This window comes from Haliotis asinina, chromosome 4, assembly GCF_037392515.1.
Source record: "Haliotis asinina isolate JCU_RB_2024 chromosome 4, JCU_Hal_asi_v2, whole genome shotgun sequence".
NCBI classification, from domain to species: Eukaryota; Metazoa; Mollusca; class Gastropoda; order Lepetellida; family Haliotidae; genus Haliotis; species Haliotis asinina.
The window spans coordinates 60786148-60811274 of record NC_090283.1 but is presented as its reverse complement, the minus strand read 5'-3'; the positions used below and the strand labels follow the sequence as shown (position 1 = coordinate 60811274).

The 25127-nt window shown below is 37.8% G+C and overlaps 1 protein-coding gene across 2 annotated transcripts; it reads left to right on the top strand.

Moving 5' to 3' along the window:
- Nucleotides 1-947: 947 nt before the first annotated feature.
- Nucleotides 948-20591, top strand: LOC137281753 (calcium-binding protein 39-like). 2 transcript variants are annotated; one of them, XM_067813352.1, is made up of 8 exons: nt 948-1010; nt 7736-7892; nt 10635-10787; nt 11490-11608; nt 12324-12492; nt 13738-13863; nt 16372-16515; nt 17776-20591. In XM_067813352.1, the coding sequence occupies exons 2-8, from the start codon at nt 7800-7802 to the stop codon at nt 17980-17982; spliced, it is 1011 nt and encodes a 336-aa protein (XP_067669453.1). In that variant the 5' UTR covers nt 948-1010; nt 7736-7799; the 3' UTR covers nt 17983-20591. The 2 variants fall into 2 exon arrangements, with proteins under 2 accessions (XP_067669453.1, XP_067669454.1); XM_067813353.1 differs by having other exon boundaries at nt 954-990; nt 17776-20579.
- Nucleotides 20592-25127: the final 4536 nt, after the last annotated feature.

Genomic DNA, 25127 nt, shown 5'->3' with positions numbered 1-25127 from the left:
GGAATCTTTTTCCCAAGAACCTCTGTTAGTTGTGTACATAACTCACATTCACAATTCTGTAGTTTAGGATTAAAACATTTCCTCAACATACCATAGCATTGAATGTTGAAACTTGAGACATTTCCTCCCACTAAAGTCATTTAGTGAACATGCTTTTAGAGCCAGTTCTTTTTCTCACATTAGCCCTTTTGAAAAGCTTTATAAGTATTAGTGTGATTATTAAAACACATATTATTTAATTTGGGAGTACTGCACTTTACCAAACATACTTTTTCAGATTAATTACCGCTTTGACCCTAACCCTAAACCCTAAAGATTCAAAAGGTATGGTATGTGAAGAACATAATGTCAAAGTTGCCAAAGTTCTGCACATTGACATTATTTTCTAATAACTTTATATTAAAATTGTGTAAATCAAATGAATATATATATATATCTTATTTGATACATATTAATAATAAATATTAAAATATGTCTTGACATTATGAACAGACAGGGCCTGCTGTTCTTTTATACTTTCAAGCATATGTGAAATAAACAGGAAAAGGGATTGCATGTGATTTTCAAGATTGCTGTTCTTTCAATTCTGTTGTTGTGTATAGATGTCTTCTTAATGTTTCTTTTAACGTCACTGAGACATGGAACTATGCAATGAAAAATTCCACTATGTGGACAATGAAGTATTATGTTGTCTTAATTTTATCTTATCCAAGTTGATAAAAACTATGCATTTATGGTACATATTTGATAATTTCAAATAAGTCTGAGGATTTTGACTATACACGCAAAAGGAGTGGAGTGAAAGAGATCATGATAATGAGAGGAATTTTTGCTGAAGACCCAAAAGCGTTGAAAGACAACTGACGTCAGTACTCATATTCTTTGTCTGTAGTATGTTGTTTAGCTAATAGTTTAATCTAAACGTCAATTTCTTACTTCCGGGTTTGCGCACTTGTTCATATGTGACGTCACTTGCTCAAAGTTTTTTAGGTGAGGTATTCTTAGTTTTGGTAAGTTTTTGACAATTCATTTCTATTTAGATGATTAACTTTTAGTGAATGATGTGTTCAAACCGATAGTATGTTGTGTCTTCGTGTAAAGATGCCTGATAACTTCAATGTTTTTGTTTTGTATTCACCTGACCCATCATCACAACTCATGAACGAGGAAGATCGGCTCGAACAGACGGCCATATTTTTCCGATACAAGCGTTTCAGTGTCTCAAAATTTGAGAATACTCAATTTCTGCGGACTTTGTACATGAATTAACTTTAATGGAGATACAATCCGCCAATTCAGACTTTAGATATGTTCTTTCCGTGTCAATTTTGTAAGATTTCTTAATTCTAAATATGACCCTGCTTTCCCCGGTCGATGTCGGACCAGGTGACCCAGCCCATTGATAGATGAAATCATGCCGACACATTCCTATTCTGTAAAACATTAAATGTACTCTCTGTTTCATTTTGTAAAGACATCAGGCTGTATTACACATACGAGCATCATAACTCCTAGATTATCTGAAGATGAATATGTTACACGTTTATTTTGAGGCCGCCCATTAATGGAGTTACGTCCCTTTGTAGATGAAATCGATGGTCCATGTTTGTTTTAGTCACCTGCTCGTGAATCGATTTATGAGGAAATGTTTTATTTTTTTTAACCGAATTCATGTCCATATTGACTTGAATAGAAGATCGAAAACTTGAATTCCATGTTTACACTCACAACAATTACTGATCCTGTAAATATGTAATCCATCAAGCTATAAATATAACCCTCTAAACTAGTGCTGATAGCCTGATACTGCTTCTGATGTTGTCTACTGGCATTTGGGCTCATCATGCTCTTCCTCTCTAATTAGCATCATCATCTTCTAGACATTTGCCACCTACATAATGGTTATATGTGGTTGTTTATAAGGAAATGTAAGCAGTGTATGAAAATCTGAACTAAGTATGAATAAATGTCGATTTAAGAACTTCTGCCAATACGGCCAAGATATCCTGGCCGTCTATTACAACTTCTACATGCTGCTAAAGACATTCTGCCATTAAATTCTAAAATTTTGGAATGGCTTTGAATCATTTGATTCACTGCTAATTTGTGTGATTTACTCAGAAAGAGTTGGCAAGAAGAAAATGGTCACATGTTTTTTTAACTCATCTCAGTTCCATTTCGGACAGCCTTGACTGCACTCTACCAACCACCACCTGTTGCAACCACATGAAGGTGTTACAATTAATGTTCAGCAACCCATGCTTAGTTAATGCCACACTCAGCAATATCCCAGCTATTTGTCAGTGTTCTGTAAATAATATGCAGTGACCAACAGTATAAGAATTGATGTACACAGGTGGGATACAATGATGTCCTTTAAGTCAATGAGCCTTAACATCTAATCCCATTAGCAGAGCTCCAGATAATTTTTCAAGCAATTGGGTATTTACTCCCATGTCTGTTTATGTATGAGTAATTGCATTTTTTTAGGAGTTACTAGAATTTTGTATAGTCTTACTAGTTTAAAGAAATAAGTACTTTTACACAGAGTGGCTTTCCTTATTGGCCAAGGAAAACTTCTGAATATGTAATTATAAATGCTTCTCAACAGACCTACCTTTTTAACAATGATTATATTCTTATTATTTACTATTGATACAAGGGCAGTGACCCATTCTAAATTTAGGAAATGACTAATACGCCTGAAAATGGACCAATGTCAAAGTTCTCTTTCTCAATCCCTGATTACCAAAGAGATGGCAGCCATTTTTGAACAGGCAGCATGGAAGTCACGTTACTACTACAGTCAACTCCAGATAGTGGCTACAACTGTAATAGTATATGTGTATATAGGCATGACTTAATATTTGCTAACACTGTGGAACTGATGGTAGGCCCTGTCAGAGTGGGATAGGCACATGTGTGACTAGCAGGGATGTGACCGGTTTCGTTCTAAGTGAACTCATCATAGAGATCATTTGAACTTAGGTGGATATTTAGACTCTACACGTTCGGCCCACAAGGCCACAACGACAAAATAGTTGCCTAAGGTATCCCCCTAGTCTTCCTCATTTGCTAACACTGTTGTAGAGTTCAGGCTCCACAACAAATTATCATACGCAAGCCAATTTAGTTCACTGAGTAAAGTACACTAGGTATTATTGACCCATTGGGTTTTAAGTCATTCTTATGCATTTTTTACTGGCAGATTTGCAAATAATTGAGTAAATGAAATTTTTATTGAGGAAAATACTCAAATACCCGCCTTATCTGGAGTTCTGCCATTAGTCACCTGTTACAAGAAGCATGAGTTGTTCAAAACCAATTCTAAGGTGTCTTCATGCGTGCTTAACAATTCTCCGAGGTATAGATAATTCACCAACAAAGTCTACCTTCCTAAATGGTGATAAAGCTGTTACCTATTATCTGGTCCAGTTATAACAAGTTTACAAACCCTAAGGATATGTTTCACATATACAAAACTGGTATTGGCTTGTATACTTGCATCATGTTTCTTCCGTTATGCTGTTTAATTCTAATGTTGTGACCCCTAAAGATGCAAATACATTCTGATAGATTTACATTGTGACTGTGGAAAGGAAGTTATAGCTTTCATGCTTAATGCTTACACTTCACTTAAGAGACTACATTCCTAACCTTATCTATTAAACATAAAACAAAAATATGAAATATATTTTCCACTTTTCAAGTTGAGTTGTAGCCACACCCATCATGGTTGCTGTCACACATTCTAAATTTAAACTGGAGTAAAATGGATCCTTGTTTGATAACCTCTAAAGTTGACAGTTAATGGTTGAGGTGATACCCAAACTCACATATTTTTTAAAACATGTCTCATCAGACTTGCAGGTTGTAATTTGATCCGCACTTATCATGCTTATAGTTGTCTGTGACTTTTTCTACTACTCCAAAGCCTGTGTCTATTAAAACAATGTTTGGACCACTAGATTTTACTGTTTAATTATAGTTACTATATTCACTATAAATTCTCCTGAAAATAATCCATTGAGCTACGTTTGACATGCATTCTACTAGTCATAAAATTGTTTGAAACAGACTGGTTTTGTAGGCAATATTTCATGTCCTATATGGCCCCTGCTTGATGTCAGAATTTTAATCAACTGCAGTCTCAGTTACCATGATTATTAAAGTAGGTCAGTTATTTACATCTGGCATTCCTGGCATTTGCTGTGAAACTAGACTGGTCTCTGTCCAACTCAATAAAACCATAATCCTGCTGATAATGCTTAACAGCTGGTAATGCAAAAAGTATTTTAAAATTACTTGAAAATTTTACCAAGCCTGCTCATTATTGTTTCATTTTTATGAAAATAAATTGATGCAGCTTGTGAAATATTACAAACATTAGCACTGACTGGAGTCCATCATCTTGTTGAGCTAGCGAGGTCACAGAAGAGCATTTTGAATCGTACAAGTTAATGCTTTGGAATCAATTTTTTTGGCCTACAGATCATGAACATGCTGCCAATGTGTTCCATCATCACCTACAGTATAATCTACCATTCTCATCGACAAAATCCATTGTGTACCTATCCGACCCACATTTGTGTTGGTGAAAATGTGACCCAGAAATACAATTCATGAGAACAGTAGAAATGGAGGACAGATGTTGTGGAGAATTGCTACGTCCCTGACCCTATGTGTAGAACACAATATAATGTCCAAAGTGAACAGTGTGGTGAAAGGGGGAGGTGCATCATGTGTGTCTTGCCTCACCACTTAGAGTTAGACACGTTGTATTTAACTGAGCTTCATCCAGAGTAGTGCACACTTGATAGTAATAGGCCCAGTATATGGTAACTTCTTATACAGTCACTACATGTAATAGGCATTCCATGAGAAGTACCCTTAAGTACGGGAATTAAACAGTATAGGGAGATGGCAACAAACAACTTTAGACTGCGTTGTGTGATTTTGTTGGATCGTGAGAATATTGTTCAATTTGTTGTCTGTTTGTAATTCAGATTCCAACTCTAATATTGGACCTCAAGCACATGGTAAATAACACAAAATCTTAACAGAAAAGAGTTAAATGAAAGTAAATAAAACATCAAAACAACATTTTACTCATTCACACAGTTAACTTACTTTCTAAACTTCTACTATTATCCTCTCGACCTACAACTTTAATTGTGCCCCTTTAATTCCTGACACTAGACATTCGTTCCTACACAAATTGTGCCCCTGTGATTATATCAAAGCTGAATTTGTCCACAAACCTGGGGAAACCAACTGCAAACTTTATGTAGAGGATTTGAACCAAGATCATGCATCAAATTGCTGATGCATGTGCAATTATTAAGCATGTGAACAGCTGCATTTCTGTGTGAAGTTTTCTTAAGAGATTTCATCGAGTTTATCATTTATTGAACTTATGACAATAACCCTTTCAGAGTTACAATTTTCTTTTACAATTTGATAGTTCATGTGTAAACAGTACCTTCAAACAGTATGGAATGTTTTGCAAATTCTAATTTGGAACAGTTGATTGGAGTAAGTGGCTGCATTTGTAATAGTGATGATGAATAGTATACATGATGATATATGATACAGCAGTGTTAGATTTGGGTGAAATTTTGAGTGGGTCCAAATTGATGAAAATAATGTTTCTGAACCCCCTCCAAGGTTAAATAGATGGGCAGATGTAAAATAAAGGGGTCCTCACTGAATTTGATGTCAAAACACTCCAAAACCCTCACTTGAGCCAACACTGAGATACAGATATATTTTCACTTGAACTAATAAAGCCACTAGTGCATCATTTTCTGTGTTAGCTGATCTTTCTTCAGGGTTATAAACAGTTGATGGCGTTAAGCCCAGTATACGTGAACATGGCTCACATACAAGTTGCATCCTCTTCTACTGATGTGTAATACAGATGTGGGGGCCAGGATGATACTCTATGTCACGATAATTAACATGTCATCATATTTTACTGCAATGCGATATGTATCATGATACATACACCTTGAAAGAATGACACAGTATTAAGATTTACTATGATTTATTTCTGGGTATTTGTGTATGAGAATAACACTGCTGTAATGAGAAGCAAGTAATTCTATCATACTTGCATTTGTGTCTCTAGATAAGTACTTTAACATGTTTAAAGGTCACATGAAACCAAAAAGTCAAACATAATTAAAACACAGTTATCACTTATTCATGATATATAAGATGCATGGGTAATTGTGAAAAAGCCACAAAATTGTAAGTGTACAATCGTAAATCAGAAGTGCAGTATTTTGTACTTGGGTTCACCTCTCTCGAATTTAAGCAGCCGAGATACCGTACCCTGTCAGGGCCTGTGGATGTGCACTCATATGTAATGACGCCTTGTCATTCGCCATTTGTTCATTTGCGGATGTGCATGGCCAGCTCTTTGTTTATGGTTTAAAAGCCCAATAGGTGTTAATTTCAAATTGTAAATGGTCAGTAATCGAAGTTGTGTATTGCATATTGTCATTAAGTGACAGACAGGCAGACATGCAGGTATCAATAAACCGGAAATTGAGTTTTCTCTGTGACAGAGTCTGCTTATCACAGTCAACATGTTTTTGTTTTTTTTATGTAACAAGTAGACTATTTAATTGTTTATGTACACAACAAAGATTAGACTACTGCCCATGAGCTCATACTCCATGCAGGGATACTGTTTCAAGCTCCGCGAACCTACTCTCTATGAGCGCAGCACAGCATAGATGTTGAAACCAGTTGAAATGTGTGAATCGTTTGAACTGTGATTTCGCGGGCTTTTTTCATCGATTTTTTATTTTCCACTTTATAGGTTGAATTGGCATTTTTGATGATTTGTTTCAGTAAGTGCTTACCGAAAGGTACCAGAATCTGCAATTGTGTTTTAAGATAATACTGTTTTGAGTAAAAGTCATGTATCGTTTTGTATCAATACAAGAGTCGACTATGCAATATCTGTATGAGTATATCACAATGCACTGACCACTGTATAAATGTATCGCGATGCATCAGTGACAGTGTCCCAGTCCTATTTCGCACTCCACTTAGATTAAGAAAGCCTGTAGTACATCATGTACACTTTGTATTTAACTAAGCCTCATCCAGGGCAGTAACAGTTGATGGTAATAAGCCCCATACATAAAAACATCATGATGTGGTATAGATATTCTTCCCAATAGGAGTGGTAATCATGATGATGGAAATCGGTTACATTCATACCTGTGGAAACAGGTTTTGTTTGCCAGATCATTTCGAGATGCAAATATTAGAATATCTGTAGCACATGAGAAACATGATATTCAGTGTTTATTCATATATTGTAGGCTGGCTGATACTTGATTCTGAAGAGTGGAGCCACATGAGCTGAATTAATGCTTGACAGATGTACAATACTGTGTCATATGTGCATAACTGAGACTGGTTACTATAGATTGTAGGCCCACAGTCTTCAGAAAAACTCCAAATTTGAATTAGGAAGTTTTTAGGAGTGAAGCATTAATTATGGAATAAAGCTTGTCTGGAACAATATTGTATTTGTCCAGTTCTGCTCACACTTGCTACAAACAAATTGACTGTGCAATTTAAATCCCATCTCGATGTCTTTACTTTATGAAAGGTAGCCTTTTCTGGTGCCAACCCATTTGTGTTTTCTACTTGTTTTACAATTATGTTGTTTTCAGCAATGTTTGATAACCACTGTGTGGCATTGTGTTTCTAGGTTGTACCATACAGAGAGGGGACATAGAGAGCCTGTCGTCGAGCCCAGGCAGTCTGTAAACAAGATGCCGCTCTTTGGGAAGTCACCAAAAAGTCCAATAGACTTGGTGAAAAACTTGAAGGAATCAATTGCAAATATTGATAAACAGCAAAAAAGGGTAAGCTGTCACATATGGTGATATATTTTAGGCATAAACAACGTATTTCCTGGGAACATTTTCTGAAATGTGAAGTCAGTGGGACTAAGTTTATCATTTGTGGATTTATTATTTGAATAAAATTATTAACATTATTTTTTTGTTATCAGATATTTATATACCACACATATCTAGGCAACTAGTACATGCTCAAGGTGCTGGTATTATTTTTTTTACTTCAATCATTGGATGTTAATCTGAGTGGCACATATCAATCCCATCTCCTTGGGGATCATAAAACCCCTGCAGCCACCAGGGGCACTGAGTTATTGCAGCTTTCCCATCCTTATAAGGTACTAAATCTCAGGCCTACCATACAAATGATGAACAAATCATCAAAACTTAACTCCTAAACTCCACATTGTGCAGAATCACAAGTCTGTCACTGAGAAGTATGAACATAGATTTGAAGCTTTGTACAGTAGTGGGTTGATGTGCTACATCCAGTATCAAATTTTCAAGATTGGACTCATAGTGACAAAATACATTAATTCACCAAAGCCTGTTTGTCTCCCCTCGTTGCCATCTCTGACAATGCTTATGCCGTTTCAGGGTGCTGTACCTGCCATTTTGTGTGCACGACAACCTTTGTCTGACACTTTTGTAGCTGATACACAAGTTTTGTTTCCATTTCAAACTTGCAGTTACAGTTTTGATGATTGTTTGCATGGTAGGTCTGATTCTCAGCTGGGTGGATAGGGACACATAGTCACAGTACTTTGTCCAAGTTTACTGCATGATGCTGTACCCACAGCTAGATCATAGTAGATGTTTGCATCACGTGCCCACCATCTGGTCATTTATCAATGCATTTGTGGGTTCTTTTATAATGTTTAAATGCACAGGCTTGTGTCCTGTCTACAAGGAGTTGTGACAACACTGAAAGAGTCTGCACACAAAGTTTACTCCAAGGATTTTACACCCGGTCACAGGTGGGATCGATCCCGTCACCACAACCTCACTGGATCACTAGCCTGCTTAGCCACCCCGCCCCTCAAAAGTGATGCAAGGAACCATATAATTTATCCCCATCAGATGATGCAAACACAACTGTGCACACTTTGAACTTCTTTTTTTCTTTTTTTTTTAACACAGTGACAGCTGGCAGCATGGTGACAAATTCTATTTTATCAGTATCAATGTGTTCATTAATATGATATCAGAAATGTTTTTTATTGCCAATAATATTTTATTATGCCCATCAATTGAAATGACAGCTTCACACATTGTGCCTATTGTATCTTTGGGAGCAGTAGTTTATTAGGACTACACATATGATACATGATGACATATTTAGACAAAGCCTGTGCTTCCTCAGCAAGAGTGGTGATGGGGTAAAGTGTTCACTCATCACACTGAAACCTGAGTTCAACCCCCTAATGGGTACAATGTGTGAAGCCCATTTCAGTACTGTTTCAAACAGTGATATGGTCCCTCCTGGATTCCATGGCAAATTTTTTTAGAATTCTGTGGCAACTTAAGCAAATTCTGCACCCTATTTTTCAATATTTTGCAAAACATTCTGCGGTTAAAACATTTAGGAAAAACAACAAAAACATACAGACCTTCATAGTTTAATCCTCAAACACGGATATAAAGTTAAGTCGACAGTACATGTCACATCTTGAGTAAGTTTGATGACAAAAGCACCCACACCCTTTTCTGTGTTTGAGAATTAAACACTTGCTGAAAGTTATTTCTCTCCTCACATTCGTAACTTTGATGCATACAAACAACTTCCGCTTTCATGCAAATAACAATTTTATGAATTTTTACTGAATCTGAAATATTTTCAGTTTTCAAAAAGATCAATTTTGAGAACATAATTGCAGTGACAAATTCATCTAATATTATTTGAAAGATGCCTAAAACCTGCTTTATTAATAAAGTATCTTTAATCATGATTATTTTGAAAATGTTGTCACAGTAAATATGTCAGTTTGTTTTATGTGTAGCCGATCCTACTGTTGACTCTACTCTACTTTTCATTTCGGTTGTCAGTCAGTTTTCACTAAAAATTTCAAGTAAGAAAATTCACAGATTCTGCAAGGAAATGCGTTTTCCACGGACCAGATGTTTTTCTGCATGGAAATGTAAATTAAGCGATTATTTTCTGCAACCACAGAATCGCGGAATCCAGGAGGGACTGAGTGAGACAATGAAACTTCATTGTGAGATGCCAGCCGCATCATGGCCATTGGTTACTGCTGTCATTCATCTCACTCAAAGTCTGGTGATAAGTCCTTTTCTGGTGTGTCCCAGCCATGATGGAATATTTTGATGAAACCTCACTGCTCCTACGAACGACAGCTCAATGACTGTTGTTCAAGGTCCCAGTGAAGAGAAAATACCAGCTTAGGACCAGATGAAGATTATGTGTACTAGTTGTCAGCCAATCTCTAGGGGTAGAGGATATAAAGTTAACCCTCTGTGTGAATTTAAATATTCCACGTATGCCATTGACGAGAAATCTATTTTTGACGCTCACTCACTCTCATGTTTGGCAAGTCAGACATACTAAATGATCACCCTGATGTATTTATTTGGCAGGACACACCCACACCCACACCCACACCCACACCCACACCCACACCCACACCCACACCCACACCCACACCTACCCCCTGACCCGCACCCACACCCTCACCTTCATCTGCACCTGACTGGCACATTTAATAATCACTGTGTAATCGCCTTCCACAGACAAGCGAGATCATCACACAGATGAAGCTGATGGTGTATGGAACGGCTGACCAGGAGCCATTGTCTGAGCAAGTGGCCCAGCTTGCTCAGGAGATGTACCTGAATGACATCTTCAAGCTCCTCATATTCAACCTGCACAAGATAGACTTTGAGGTAGGTCAGTCCTGGTAGTTTTGGGACCCCATGTGAAGTAAATCCACATCGCTAGTTGTACATGTTAACCTTACTAAGTTAGGAACTAGTACCACCCAATCTCGCCTCTCATGACAAGCAAGGGATGCTGAAGACAGTTCTAACGCAGATCTTCCTGGGATGCATCAAATGATAAATGGGTTCAACAACACGAAAACAGTTTCATAAGTCAGTATTTGTTAGATTCATTCTACAGGCACACTCTTGTGTTTCGGCATCATCTTAAATGCTCTCCAGTTTAATTTTGTTTTCAAAATGAACCAGACTTTTGTCTGAAATGCACTTTCTAAAAGTTGTGTCATTGAGTCAAATTAAGTCTTAGGAACATGAAAATTTGAACATGTTCATACACGTTGACTGCTTCTCACGAGTATACTTAAATCAATTCTAGTTAAATTTACCACTACGAGTTATCTCGTAGCTACATCAGTGGTGCTTTAAAACAGGTTTCACATGTCGGCAAAATAGGCACAAGAGGCAGTCGTCTCCTAGCATTCTTTGTTACTTGCAGGAGACAATTGCTCCTTGTGCCAGTTTTGCCAGCATGTGAAAATTGTTTATAATACAACTAATATAGCTACGAGATAACTCGTAGATGCAAATTCGAGCATTGTTACTTCATGTGATTGATGAATCTAATGAGGTTGATGTGTTTGTGTTTAGGGAAGGAAGGATGTGGTGTTGATAGTGAACAATCTGCTGAGACGTCAGATCGGGACTCGCACTCCCACGGTGGAGCACATCAGTGCCAGACCACAGATACTCATTCACCTTGTGAAAGGGTAGGTGCCAACTACAACAATGTAGAGGGCAGTGGTGAGCGCCTTATTTTCACACTTTTTACAGTGTTAGAAGAAGTGGTCCAGAAAGTACACATCTACAGTTTGACGTGGGTGGTTTTTTTTGCCAATGCACAAACAATACCAGCAACATGTAACTCCAGAAACAGCATGTCAACAAATATATTCATAATTTTATACACTGGTTATAAAAAGTTTGTGAAGGGTTCTGAAGTGTGCAGAGTTATGTCCCTTTGTGATACTTGAGGTGAAATCAAAGTCCAATAAGCAGTAATCCCAACTCGCTCACCTGTAATTTATACAAAGAAATATCATCCTTTTCAAAAATACTGTGATTTGTGTTTTTTTTCTAGCTGACATAAAGCATAACTGTAATAATTATTTGATCTGTTAATTTTGTTTAATTATTATTTTATTAACTGGGAATTTCACCCCAACTTTGCATACCGGTATGTTTCTTTGTCTAAAATCAGATTGTGTTGTCATTCCTTTATGTCCCTTACATAATGCTTTGGCATTGAACAGCAAACAAATGTTCTTCTTATTACCCACCTATTTTAATTTTGTAAAACCACATTCGCAGGATTTAGGAGAATATTGCAGATGGTGCATAAAAATTACATGGTGATGTTACTTGTACTTGGTGTGACAGGAATATTATGAAGTCAGGTGTACACATGCTTGCTTCTTGTTTCAGGTACTCTACCCCAGAAATCGCCCTCAACTGTGGGGTTATCCTCCGTGAATGTTGCCGCTATGAAATACTGGCTCGACAGCTGCTAGAAATAGAAATCTTCTTTCAGTTCTTTGATTACGTCACTTGTTCCACATTTGATATTGCATCTGATGCCTTCTCAACATTCAAGGTAAGGAGACCATGCATGAATACAGTTCATGATGGAATCGAATGCATCATTTACAATGTAACAACAAAAATCCTGGAATTTGCAGTGTGTTTTTCTAACAATGCTGGTTCAGCAGTAGGTAGAACGGGTTGTAATCTGTGGAACTGTAATTTGCTGTGAGGAGACTTGTCCGTTGGTCACACCAGCAACCAATGTTTGTATTGTGATAACCCAGCGCACCCTGGCTATGTTACAAGTATTGTCAGCACCGTATCTGTTCTCTGAGGGGGTTGATGGCATAGCCAAGTAGTTAAAACCTTCGCTTGTCACCCTGGTTTAATTCCCCAACTACAACTGTTCTTCCTGTCAGTGGGGAGTTCTGTCCCTTGATAATGTGGATCCTTGGGGTAGCCTAGTTGTTAAAGTGTTCACTCATTACACCAAAGACCAGGTTTTGATTCCCCACATGGGTATCATGTGTGAGCCCATTTCTGGTGTCTCTACCATGATATTGCTGGAATATTGACATATGCTGGGTGAAACTAAACTCACTCACCCTTGATCATGTTATCTATGATCAGTGGGTTCAAATCCCACTTTTAACCTGATCGTGATCCTTAGTTTGTCAGCACCGTAATTGTCTTCATTGCAGGGCTCAGTTAATTTGATGGTAGCCTACATGCACCAAGTGCGACCTAAGATTAAAAACCTAGTTGCACCAGCAGTGCCTTAAATGCAATTTCCGGTTGCAATTGAGCATGTTAAGACATAAGAGGTTTTGCTGCTCTTGAAGATATTTCCATGATGTAGTACACATGAAACCATAGCAACACAGAGACAGCTGATCCCGATTCCCAAAGCTGAAATATGAGCCGTGTCTATAAGTAGCAGTGTTTCGGTGCCAGGTATTCAAAGTTCAGAAGAAATATGACCTGACATGTTTATGCTTATAATGTTGGTTTTATCGTGCAAAAATTGACTTGCACGTGGTGCAAGTTTGACTAATAACTAGGCTGCACTTTGTCATATTGGGTTGAACTTGAACCAGTGCAAGTAACAAAGCACTAAATCGAGCAATGGATTGGTTTTACCAAACTAGTTGATCTCCATTACCTGCATTACATAGGGTTTTATGGTCACAATACCCAGACACACCATTGCTGTATTAAATACTGCTTATGGAAAATTTTGTTAAATTTATAACTGAATGAGTGTTTTTCTGCCTCTTTCAACTGACTGACTGCTGTCTTTTTTTGTGTGTTTCAGGATGTCCTCACTAAACATAAAATGTTGTCTGCAGAGTTCTTAGAAAAAAATTATGATGTAGTTTTCTCAAAGTATCAGACGCTATTAAACTCTGAAAATTATGTAACAAAGAGACAGGCCTTGAAGGTGAGTGCTTTCAAGTATCTTTGTATCATCCTTCATGTTCTAGAATATGTATTACTCCAAGGAAGCCAGGTGGGATGGTGACTCTCTTATCTAACTATTTTGCTTAACCAGTTACAGAAAATACATGAGGATGATTGGGAAGCCAGTGGTTAAAGTGTTTGCTTGTCACAAACAAACGCTTGAAGACACGGGTTCGATTCCTTACAAGGGTACAAGGTGTAGGGGGGTAACCTAGTGGTCAAAGTGTCCTCTCACCAAAGGCACGGGTTCAATTCCTTACAGGGGTACAGGGTGTGGTGGGGTAACCTAGTGGTTAAAGTGTCCACCAAAGACCCGGGTCGATTCCTTACAGGGGTACAGGGTGTGGTGGGGTAACCTAGTGGTTAAAGCATCCTCTCGCCAAAGACCCAGGTTTGATTCCTTACAGGGGTACAAGGTGTGTGGGGGGGTAACCTAGTGGTTAAAGTGTCCTCTCACCAAAGGCACGGGTTCAATTCCTTACAGGGTGTGGTGGGGTAACCTAGTGCTTAAAGTGTCCTCACCAAAGACCCGGCTTCGATTCCTTACAGGGGTACACGGTGTGTTGGGGTAACCTAGTGCTTAAAGTGTCCTCTCGCCAAAGACCAGGGTTCGATTCCTTACAGGGGTACACGGTGTGTTGGGGTAACCTAGTGGTTAAAGTGTCCTCTCGCTAAAGACCAGGGTTCGATTCCTTACAGGGGTACAGGGTGTGGTGGGGTAACCTAGTGGTTATGGTGTCCTCTCGCCAAAGACCAGGGTTCGATTCCTTACAGGGGTACAGGGTGTGGTGGGGTAACCTAGTGGTTAAGGTGGTGTCCTCTCGCCAAAGACCAGGGTTCGATTCCTTACACAGGGGTACAAGGTGTGGTGAGGAACCTAGCGGTTAAAGTGTCCTCTCGCCAAAGACCCGGGTTCAGTTCCCCCACATAGTACAATGTGTGAGGCCCATTTCTAGTGTCGCCCGCTGGAATATTGCTAAAAGCGGCATTACACCAAACTCACTCACTCACATGGGTACAGTGTGTAGAGTCCATTTCTTGTATCCTCGTCATGATATTGTTGTAATATTGCTGAAAGCAGGATAGTACCGTACTGCCTGATAGGGTCTATATGAGAAATTATCCTTGCTCAGTTTTATCATAGCACATTTCGTTTACTATTAATCTGCTAGTACTCTTGACTTACTCTATTAAGCCCTAGTGCTAAAAACTTTTCAAACTCATCCAGACAGCGAGGCAGGTGACCGATAAATGTTGCCATAGTGCACTTTTGACGCATACATAGTATTTCCTAATGATCTGTCATATTGCATGAATGAATATTTGCAGATATAAATCTACCTGCGCATCCTCCATAATATACACATGAAAATTTGAAAGAATGCACAAATATTTTAATTTTACATGTGCGTCGTGTGGATGCATACATTTTGACTAATTATCCCCCACAACACGTTTTGCGGGGGTATTAACATGCTCCCCGTGTGTCCGTACACATTTATCTTTTCCGGAGCAGAACTCTAAAACCGTTAAATATTTCTTCAGTATTTCTTGACACATAGATTGGTCTAGTGGTGTACTGGTGCCTTTTGATAGTTTTCGAATTCTGAATAAAATATTTTTGGCGTTTCCATGGCAACAAGTGTGACTTAGACTGAAATTTGAGGTAATGCGTCGGATATTAATGACTGTGTCTTCTTGTCATACCAGCTCTCTCAGACAGACGCTTCGGCAACTTTGAAAAAGTTGCCAAACAGCAACATAGCAATGTTTCGTGGAAATAATTAGTCAAACTGAATAGAGTGAAGAATTAAATCAAAAACAAAGCTCACAACAGTTGTCAAACTTACTACTATTTCCATGTTATTTGAGCATTTGTGACTTGTAATTCAAGAGACATCTCGGCTTTCGTCATCTCACACACAGTGTTTAACTCTAGAATAAGTGCATGAAGCATTTTTGCCAGAATTCATAACCAGGCACGATACGTTCACTAAGTTCCACAATATACGTATAGGTGGTGCTTTAAATTTTTTTGTGTAACACCTTCAGAATACCATGAATTTATCCAAAACTTCAGTCTGACTCTTTTAGTTTTCATTTACGAGGACAGGATCCTTTGCTGTGATATGATTGGCTGCCTTAGGTCACTAGCATGATTTCGACCAATCAAAGCCTTCATAGCAGACTGTGGCAAATGAGCATCATTAGAAACCAGTCTTTATCCAATAGAGACCCATGAAGGTCTGGGGTAGAATAGGCCTTCAGCAACCCATCACTTACCAAACCAATCTAAATACCATGTTGCCCAAAGAAGTCCTGGTTTTTAAGCCAATTTAAGTGCAGTTTTGCCCAAACAAAGCCAGGTTGAAACCAATCTGAATACCCTTTTGCCCAAACCTAATCCCAAATTTAAATAAATCTTTATGCTGTTTTGCCCAAACGTAGTCCCAGTTTAAACTGACTGTCCGATTGACTGTTGTTTCAGCTGTTGGGCGAGCTACTCCTTGACCGCCACAACTTCACCGTGATGACGCGCTACATCAGCAACCCATCCAACCTCAAACTCATGATGAACATGCTAAGAGACAAGTCTCGCAACATTCAGTTTGAAGCCTTCCATGTATTCAAGGTAAGTTCAGTGGCCATCAGTGATCGGGAAAGGCAGGGGCCACATGCCATTTTGCACATTAGAATAAAAATGGGCCCATTAAAATTTTGAAATTTACTATTATACAAGGGCAGTAGCCCATTCTAATTCAGAAAATGGATAATAATCTTGAAAATGGCCTATTGTCAAACTTCTCTATCCCAATGCCTAGGCAATAGTTGAAAGGAGATTTGGTAGCTGTTTTAATGTGTAATATTTTGATGAGGAGATTACAGGTGTCTATTAAGTTGGCACGTTGAAGTTTAACATTTTAGGCAGCAGTCTATACATAGTCAATCAGTCCAAATATTAATCAGCATCATTCTGTGCAGCTGGGATATGATGACATTAGTTTGGTGAGATGTAATTAAAGACTGTTGTTATCAGTGAAGGGATTTATATAGACTTGCTCAGAAGCCAATCCAGTCTCCTGGCTTGAACTGTCTCTGAATGGAAACTAACTTCATGAAACATGTCCAATTTAGAAAAAAACTGAGCAAATTTTTCCAGTTCGCTTGGTTATTCTAAATAGTCATGACCTACCTAAACAACAGTTAGCTAACAATGTAGGTAGGTCAAAGAGGTCTATTCTTCCAGTTCCATTGTTGTGAAATATGGGCTACACGAGTGCGAAAAAAGCTTACAACTGTTCATGATGGTCTGTGTGACTACAGGGGCGGTTGGGTAGCCTAGTGGTTAAAGCGTTCGCTCTGTCACGCCGAAGACCCGGGTTAGATTTCCCACATGGGTACAGTGTGTGAAGCCCATTTCCTGGTGTCGCCCACCGTGATATTGCTGGAGTATTGCTAAAAGCGGCGTTAAAGTAAACTCACTCACTCACTCTGTGTGATTACAGGAAGAGCTCACAACTATTCATTACTCTCTCACCACATTTACCCATGAAGGTCTAGGTTAGAATATTGGCCTTCAGTAACCCATGCTTGTCATGAGAGACAACTAACCCATGAATATCTAGGGTAGAATAAGCCTTCAGCAACCCTTGCTTGTCACATAAGGTGACAAGACTTGTCGTAAGAGGTGACTAATGGGATCAGGTGGTCAGTGTTGCTGACTTGACATGTGTCATTGGCTCCCTTTTTCACGGATCAATGCTCATGCTGTTGATCACTGGATTGTCTGGTCCAGACTCAAATATTTACAGATCGTTGCCATGTAGCTGGAGTATTGGTGAGTACAGCATAAAACTCACTCACTCTAAGCACATTATTGATTTATTTGCAGGTATTTGTGGCAAACCCTAACAAGCCCAAGCCTATTCTGGAAATACTACTTAGGAACAAAGAAAGGTTGTTGGAATTCCTCTCTAAATTTCACAATGACAGATCTGAAGATGAACAATTTAACGATGAAAAAGCGTATTTGATCAAGCAAATAAAGGATCTTCAGGCACCAGATCAGCAACAGGAACACCAAAGAGAGGATTCTTAACAGTTGCTTTTGGTTTTAAGCTGTATGTAGTTGTGAAACAAGCAGGATGTCCGTGCAGAGTTACCTGCCTGAAGGACCTCTCTAGTGCAAAGAGACAGCAAAGTCAGCACGGCCAGCCAGACACCATGTTGGTTTTTTCCCTACAAACAAAGCTACACTGCACATATTTACCCACTATACAACCTTGTCATTATTTCTCTCTACAACTCTTGCTTTGTGAAGGTGGAAAGGTAATGCCGCAAACATTAAAAATCTCATGACTTGTCCATATTGGATATACATGAAACGCTGTATGTGACAGACAATCTTACAGAAGCATCTTTGCTATGTAGGTCAAATGTACATCCATAAACATCATAATGCATCTGGTATTGTTTATTCCATTGCGGATAAGAGTGTTTAGTGAAGCTTGTATGATTTAAACACTGAAAAGTTCAAGATTTTTCCCCAAAACTCTGTAAGTAGGTCCCGTAAACAAACAGATTTGCTTTCTGTAGCAATATTAGTGTGTACCCTTCAAGGGATAGGAGTGTATGATATGTTGCAAGGGATATCAGGAAACAGAATGTGTTTGGAATTGTAAAATATTAATTTAAGTATTTTAATAACTTTATAGCTATTTTGTTGCTTTATTTGCTATGTACCTTTGAAGGATAATGGATATGCTACATAGTATGGGAAGAAAACAAAATGCGTTTGTATTCAGAAATGTAGAAATATTTGAGTAAGTGGTTTATAATGTTAGTTCCTTCACAGGAAGGAAATTTCAAGTTGTTGATTTCCCTCTATCTTGCAAGCTTGAGTTATGTGTCAAACTTCCCACTGGTGAAGCAGGTTTACGGTCTCTTGCCAACCTTCAGTTGGTAAATTATGCATTGTACCAACTGCAAGATTGTTCCTCATTTACCCAGCTTACTGGCACCAGTTTTATTCTGCCATTATACTGGTTCCTTTTCTAATAATGCCACAATTAGAAATCAGCCAAAGAAGAAGGAAAATAAAAGTGTATGATAAATGTTGTCAGAAATAGACATATTCTATATATAGAGTACAGTATCTCATTGTTTCAAGAGACCTGTACCGTATTTACAGTAACAAGAGCCCAAGAAAATTTACAAAGGGAATGTTTTCTAAAGCCATGCACCTATTGAACCATACACATTTTGAACTTTATGCTGAAGTAAGCAAATTTATTTCAATCATGAAGCCTGACGTTTTTTTAATAATAGGTACTAGGCAGATATGTAACCATTTTTAGTTTCTGTTGTGTATTAAACATACATATCAGCCTTTACTAGGGGTGAAACAAGACACAGATGTGACATGAGTTCCCATGTGTTAAGTATAGGAGAAAACATGCCTCCGAGATTTTGGTAGACAATGTAAAACCGGAGGGAGAGGGATTTCCTGACCCCGATGGTTTCACATTGTCTTCCAAAACCAAGGAGAAGTGTTTTCTCTATCATATATACCATCAATGATGGGTAAGTACAGTGTAGATGATCATTTAATTAAGGCATTTAATGAATTGCAGTTCCAATCCCGCTTCAGAAAACCTTTGTATTGTGAGTTTAATCTTGAACAATATTTTTCAGTGGATTTCAAACACTCATGTATAATTTGAATGTTAATGTTCATATAAAGTTAGGAAATGTAAACCCTGGGAAGCGGTCTTACTAATGAAAAGTAAAACCTGTCCCTCCAAAACAAAAACATCAAATGTTATTCTGGGAAAACAAGAGATGACCTAATATATAGTGAGAAACCCACTTTAGGTTAATATTACGAAACCAATACTGTTATATCACAAGACAAAATACACTTGCTACTGTTAACTACTCCTTCAGAGTGTTCTGTCAGTCAAATACTGCAAAATGAATTTTCAACGTCACAGCTAAGAATATCAACTGGGAACCTGTACCTACAGCTGTTTTTTTCATTTGGACTCTGCTTCACAGTGTAATACATGTGAATATGCGTATCGCAAAACAAATTGTGACCTTGTATCGTTTCAACCCAACCATTACCCTTTCCAACCTCATCACACCAAGGCCCAGGTTCGATCCCCACATGCATATAACCATTTCTGGTGTCCCCTGCTGTGGTATTGCTGGAATTTTTCTAAAACTGAGATCAGTGACTTTATTTACATAAGCTTGCATTGTGTGTCATTGCATAGTTACCAGATTCTGTCTAACTATGAACTGTCAATACAGATGGGATAGTCAGTTTATATATTTTGGGCAGAGAATACCTACATATTCTAAATATTATGTGCAATCATTACTGTTATGATGGCTGATAAGTTGCAATTTTTTAATTTCAAAGTTAATTGTCACTGTAAAACAAGCTTCCATTACTGAATCTGACCTGAACCAAATGGCTGTCTGTGTGATAATCATTCAAGGAGTCAGTTCAATTTACCAAAGTGTATGCTTATATACTGTGAGAAAAAAGTTGGGGATCATCAGTAATTATCACTGCAAAGATCACTTCCTGGAAATAGTCATGTTTCCTAACTTTTTTTGCTCAGTATACATTTGAAGCTTGGTTGGTCATACTATTTTTGTATATTAATAACTTTCAATATATTTTTATTGAAATGAAAAGATTACTTTTGTGTTTATTTCTTCATTTTAGATCAAATGACATTTCTTTCATTGTTGACTTATGTCAGTACATTAATGAGGTATGGGCTAACTAACCATCATTTTCATTTTGAGACTTGTGTCATTCCGATACAGGTGAAGTTAACTTACTGGCTGTCACTATTAGAACGTATTATGCCTGAAACAGTATCAGAAAATGATCAGTATGATGCAGCTAGTTTGAGTGTCACGTTGATGTAAACTATCGTAGGCAGTTATTGTACTTAATATAGTCAGGATTGTTTTCTAGGCTATATGCACTAGGCCAGGGTGGGTTATTGATCACACAGATCAATAATCGTGAACTAAATATGAATTCACTGTCGATACCTGAGCAAAATTGAAAACAAGCGGGAAAGAAATCATCGGAGGTAGTGGTGGCTCGTTTTTACTACAATAACTAACAAAACTGCATTCTGAACATTATGTTGAAGGAGTCCATGAATAAAGATAACCTTGTGTATTTTGTGTGTAAATTATAATTTTATTATTTATCACAGTAGTTTGTGAAAGGTAATATCACAAACACAATTTTCAATAATAATTAATATCACAAACACAATTTTCAATAATAATTTAGATTTGTTATGATATTTCCAGTGATCAGCAGGGATGGTGGGGTAGCCTAGTGGTTAAAACGTTCGCTCTGTCACGCCGAAGACCCGGGTGCGATTCCCCACATGGGTACAATGTGTGAAGCCCATTTTCTGGTGTCCCTCACCATGATATTGCTGGAATATTGCTAAAAAGCAGCATAAAACTGAACTCACTCACTCCGATGATCAGCTCATTCACACAGCCCTTATGTGAAGACCTGAATAGTCATTGATAACAGCATTTTCTGAAAAAGGGATTTATGTGAGTCACTTAATTTTCGTGGCAAACTGTCATCCTCTGATGAAATGTGTAGTCATCATAATGCTGTGAAATTGAATCAATATTTTGTATACCATCAGTGTTATGTCCACAATTTCAACACTATTTTCTCTTTTATGCTTTTAGAAAACGAGTGCATATTGCTTTATGCCACATCAGTTTACCATTGCATGTATACACATATTTTGAGGCCTGTGTATTTTTGTTTGTTATGATGTTATGTTTATGACACTGCATCCGACTGGGCTGCTCTCGTTGTTCCATCGAGGGAATTTTTCACATTTTGAAATTTTGAAGTGCTTTCATTTTGAGCATTGCGTTGCCTTCGCTCATGCCTTACAAAGTAGATGATACAGCACCATTTTAAGTGACAAGTAGCTAAACCCCTTTGTCTAAGTCTGTTGATTTGCAAGAACCAATCCCTAAGAGAAGTGACATGTGACAGCCTGACCTTTCCAACAAAATCTAATTGGCACCATTTCTTTCGTAAAACAGTGAACCTGTAACTATAGCAACATAATCCCTCATATCTGTAAAGCATCTCTGATCCCTTATTGAAACTATAATTAACCCAGATGCCATCCATCTGCATTAGATAAAGGGGCTCCTAGCCTGAAATGCCGTGCAAAAATGCTTTGAAGGACCCTTGTGACTTCTGTCCTTCGAAACGGACAGTTTTTTAAACCAAAAAGTTGCTCAAACAAATGGGGTTTGGAGCATTCTCCACCCACACTTGACATTAATATGTGCACACCCAGTGAATGTCACTGATGTGGTTATTACTAGCCAGTATGGAAGCTCTATTTTGGAGTACTACAGAGTTTTTCCTGTAATTTCTGTGATATGTAATTTTCAGTTTTAGTTACAAATTCTATCTTATATTTTGCTAATTCTGCGCTTCATAGCCAAAATTCATTTCAAATGCTATTGTTGAATGCAGTTATATTCATACCATCAAACAAACATGGATTGGTGTGTGTTTGCCCTGAACCCTGACAAGGTGCAGGCCATAAGTACCCAAAACCATAAAACATGGTCCAGATCAGAATGAGCAGGCTTTTATTTCTTGTTTTGCAGATCTGCTGGTCATGTTATTTCAAGAATAATTATAATTATAAAAGTAGTTTTCCCTCTCAAAAAATAAAGTCCTCATGTTTTTATTGGCCAAAATGTAAACTTACAACAACAAAAATTTGATTCTTTTTAGCCCTATACACACTACTCTTTTTAGCCCTATATACACTTTATAAATTGCCAAAAGTTAAATTCAGTTAGTATTTAAAAGGAATATTACTTTGGCTGGTGATTAATTTTTTCCGTTCTCGTTCGCTCCTGCCTTCAGGTTTTCTGATGACAAAAGTCTGTAAAACAAGAAATGTAATTGGTCTGGACTTACATTGAAACTAATACTCTTTAGTCATTGGGGATGAATAAGCTGTCAGCCAAAAGGACCTGCAGAAAACATCATCTTTGGAACCAAGTGGTTTTCAGTCAGTTCAGGCCTCATGACCAACGTTAATTTTGAATGCTGCTGTTAAGCGAACTTCAGGAAAGACAACTCCTCCTCCAGTTTCAAACACTGTTAAATTCATGCAGAATGTAGGGTCATCTGGTTCATTCTGTCTCCATAACAACTGTCTGCCATTCTCATTTCAGATGTGCAGATTAATTGCAGCATTTGTACAAATTCAGTTTTCTTTGAATGAGGCTTGTTTTCAGGAAGGGATCAGTGGAGCTCTATAGTTGGACTACTGTTTAGAGAAAGTGTAGTTTTGTTGGTTTTTCTGCTTGAGTTACATATTCACCCTGGGAACATTGAAGACCGGTATATAAATATGTCTGTACATTTGTTATATATATTATTGCACATATTAAGTACTGCCTATATATCTTTTTATACATAACAAGAATATTGAGTTTATTTTAACTTATTTTAATCTCTTCAATATTTTCTGTAGAAGCCCATCCCTTCATTTAGTGAAGCAGTGTTTAGGGAAATTTCTGTCTGAATAATAAAGTGTACAAGCTGGTGGAATTGGTACTTAAATTTGAACACTGCTGTATGGAACAAAATATTTCATTTATTTATTTTTTTGAAAAACTGTTAACTACCAGTCAAACCCTTTCTTTTTTAATAAGGCCTGCATAGAAGTTTACTAATCACAGCTGATCAGTTTACTAATCAATTATTTCTTCTCAAGTTCTTTTATGAAGAGGCTGTTTCTCCCCCCCCTCCCTTAAAATGTCTGGTTGGAACTCTTGGCTGTTCTTATTAAAATTCTTGGTCAGAGTTAATGTAAATTTGTGTATATATTTTAGACATTGTGAAAACACAAATTTGTTTCTCATTGCAAAGTTTGCTTGCAGACCATTGTGCTTGCTCGACATGCATGCATACACACAAGAGACTCGCCAAAGACAATGATTACTCTGTATTTATAGCTAATTTGCTTCATAACATTCTACCTGTATGATCGCCACGATTAATTTTCAAGCACTGCTTTTTGAGAAATGTCTCAACCATAACTTGTTCCAGGGTAGAGCCTTTTCAGAATTCGACTTGTGCTCAACAGTAAATGAAAAAAAATGATACTGTAAAATAACTGATGGCATTTATAAAGTTTGGGTAATAAAAACACAAGGCCTAAGCTTCAATTTAACACAAACTACCAATAGGACACATTAATATGTTCCGTCTTTTTCAACATGGTTGGAATACTCTGCAAAGACATTTATGGTATATTGTTCTAGTTCATCCAGCTCACACTGGGGCCCTGGGAGATATAGAGAGTGTTCCAGATCAGTGCCTAAATTAAATTGTCCAATATTGTCAGGTGTTTCTGTTAACAACTTATAACATATTTGATGCCAGTGAGGATCCTGCTATAGAATAAGGTGTATCTTGGATCAGCCCTGACCATTATCTTGTGTACTAGACACATGGGAACATGCTCACCTAGTTCATACCAAAGAAACTATTGTTTTCAAGCTAGTTGTTTGGAGCTGGGTTGTGGGGTAGTATTAGGCATTGGCAGATCACGCAGAAGACAGGGGTTCGAATCCCCACATGGGTGTTGTATGTGAAGCCCATTTCTGGTGTCCCCCCTCCGTGATATTGCTGAAATACTACTAAACAAAACCCACTGACCATGGAGATTCAGCAGGCAGGGCAGAGATGCTTCTGATTCCTTGCCACTCAGTGTGGTGGACATGTGACAGGATCTGAAATCTGTGAAGTAGTCAGACATCTTTGTTAGAGAAAACACTTTCTCAAGGTCAAACTGATAAACTTCAAGATAATGTCTTATGGCAAATTATGGTTTTGGCTTGTTGATTCTAACTAAAAGCTGTTCACTGAAAACCAGGTTCTATGGATAGTCAGCTACATTTCTGCAATAGTGCAACATTTGAGTGTAGGTACTAACACCGTTGAACACCAAAATGTCGGACTATTCCAAGTAAGAAGTTGACTATCAAAAGACCTTGGTTTTCCTTCACCTACACTTCTGAAATGACTCTCAAACATCTACAAAATGTTTCCTGATAACAAAAATATGTGATGGGATTCTTGTAAGTGGTGTATTTATCAATGAGTGACTAGTTCAGCCCCTGCTTCAGTGC

Excerpts from the sequence above, each read along its gene's own strand:
- LOC137281753 (XM_067813352.1), top strand. The coding sequence starts at position 7,800 with ATGCCGCTCTTTGGGAAGTCACCAAAAAGTCCAATAGACTTGGTGAAA. Across the intron at positions 10,788-11,489 it reads TGCACAAGATAGACTTTGAG|GGAAGGAAGGATGTGGTGTT; the intron begins GTAGGTCAGTCC and ends GTTTGTGTTTAG. Across the intron at positions 11,609-12,323 it reads CTCATTCACCTTGTGAAAGG|GTACTCTACCCCAGAAATCG; the intron begins GTAGGTGCCAAC and ends TTCTTGTTTCAG.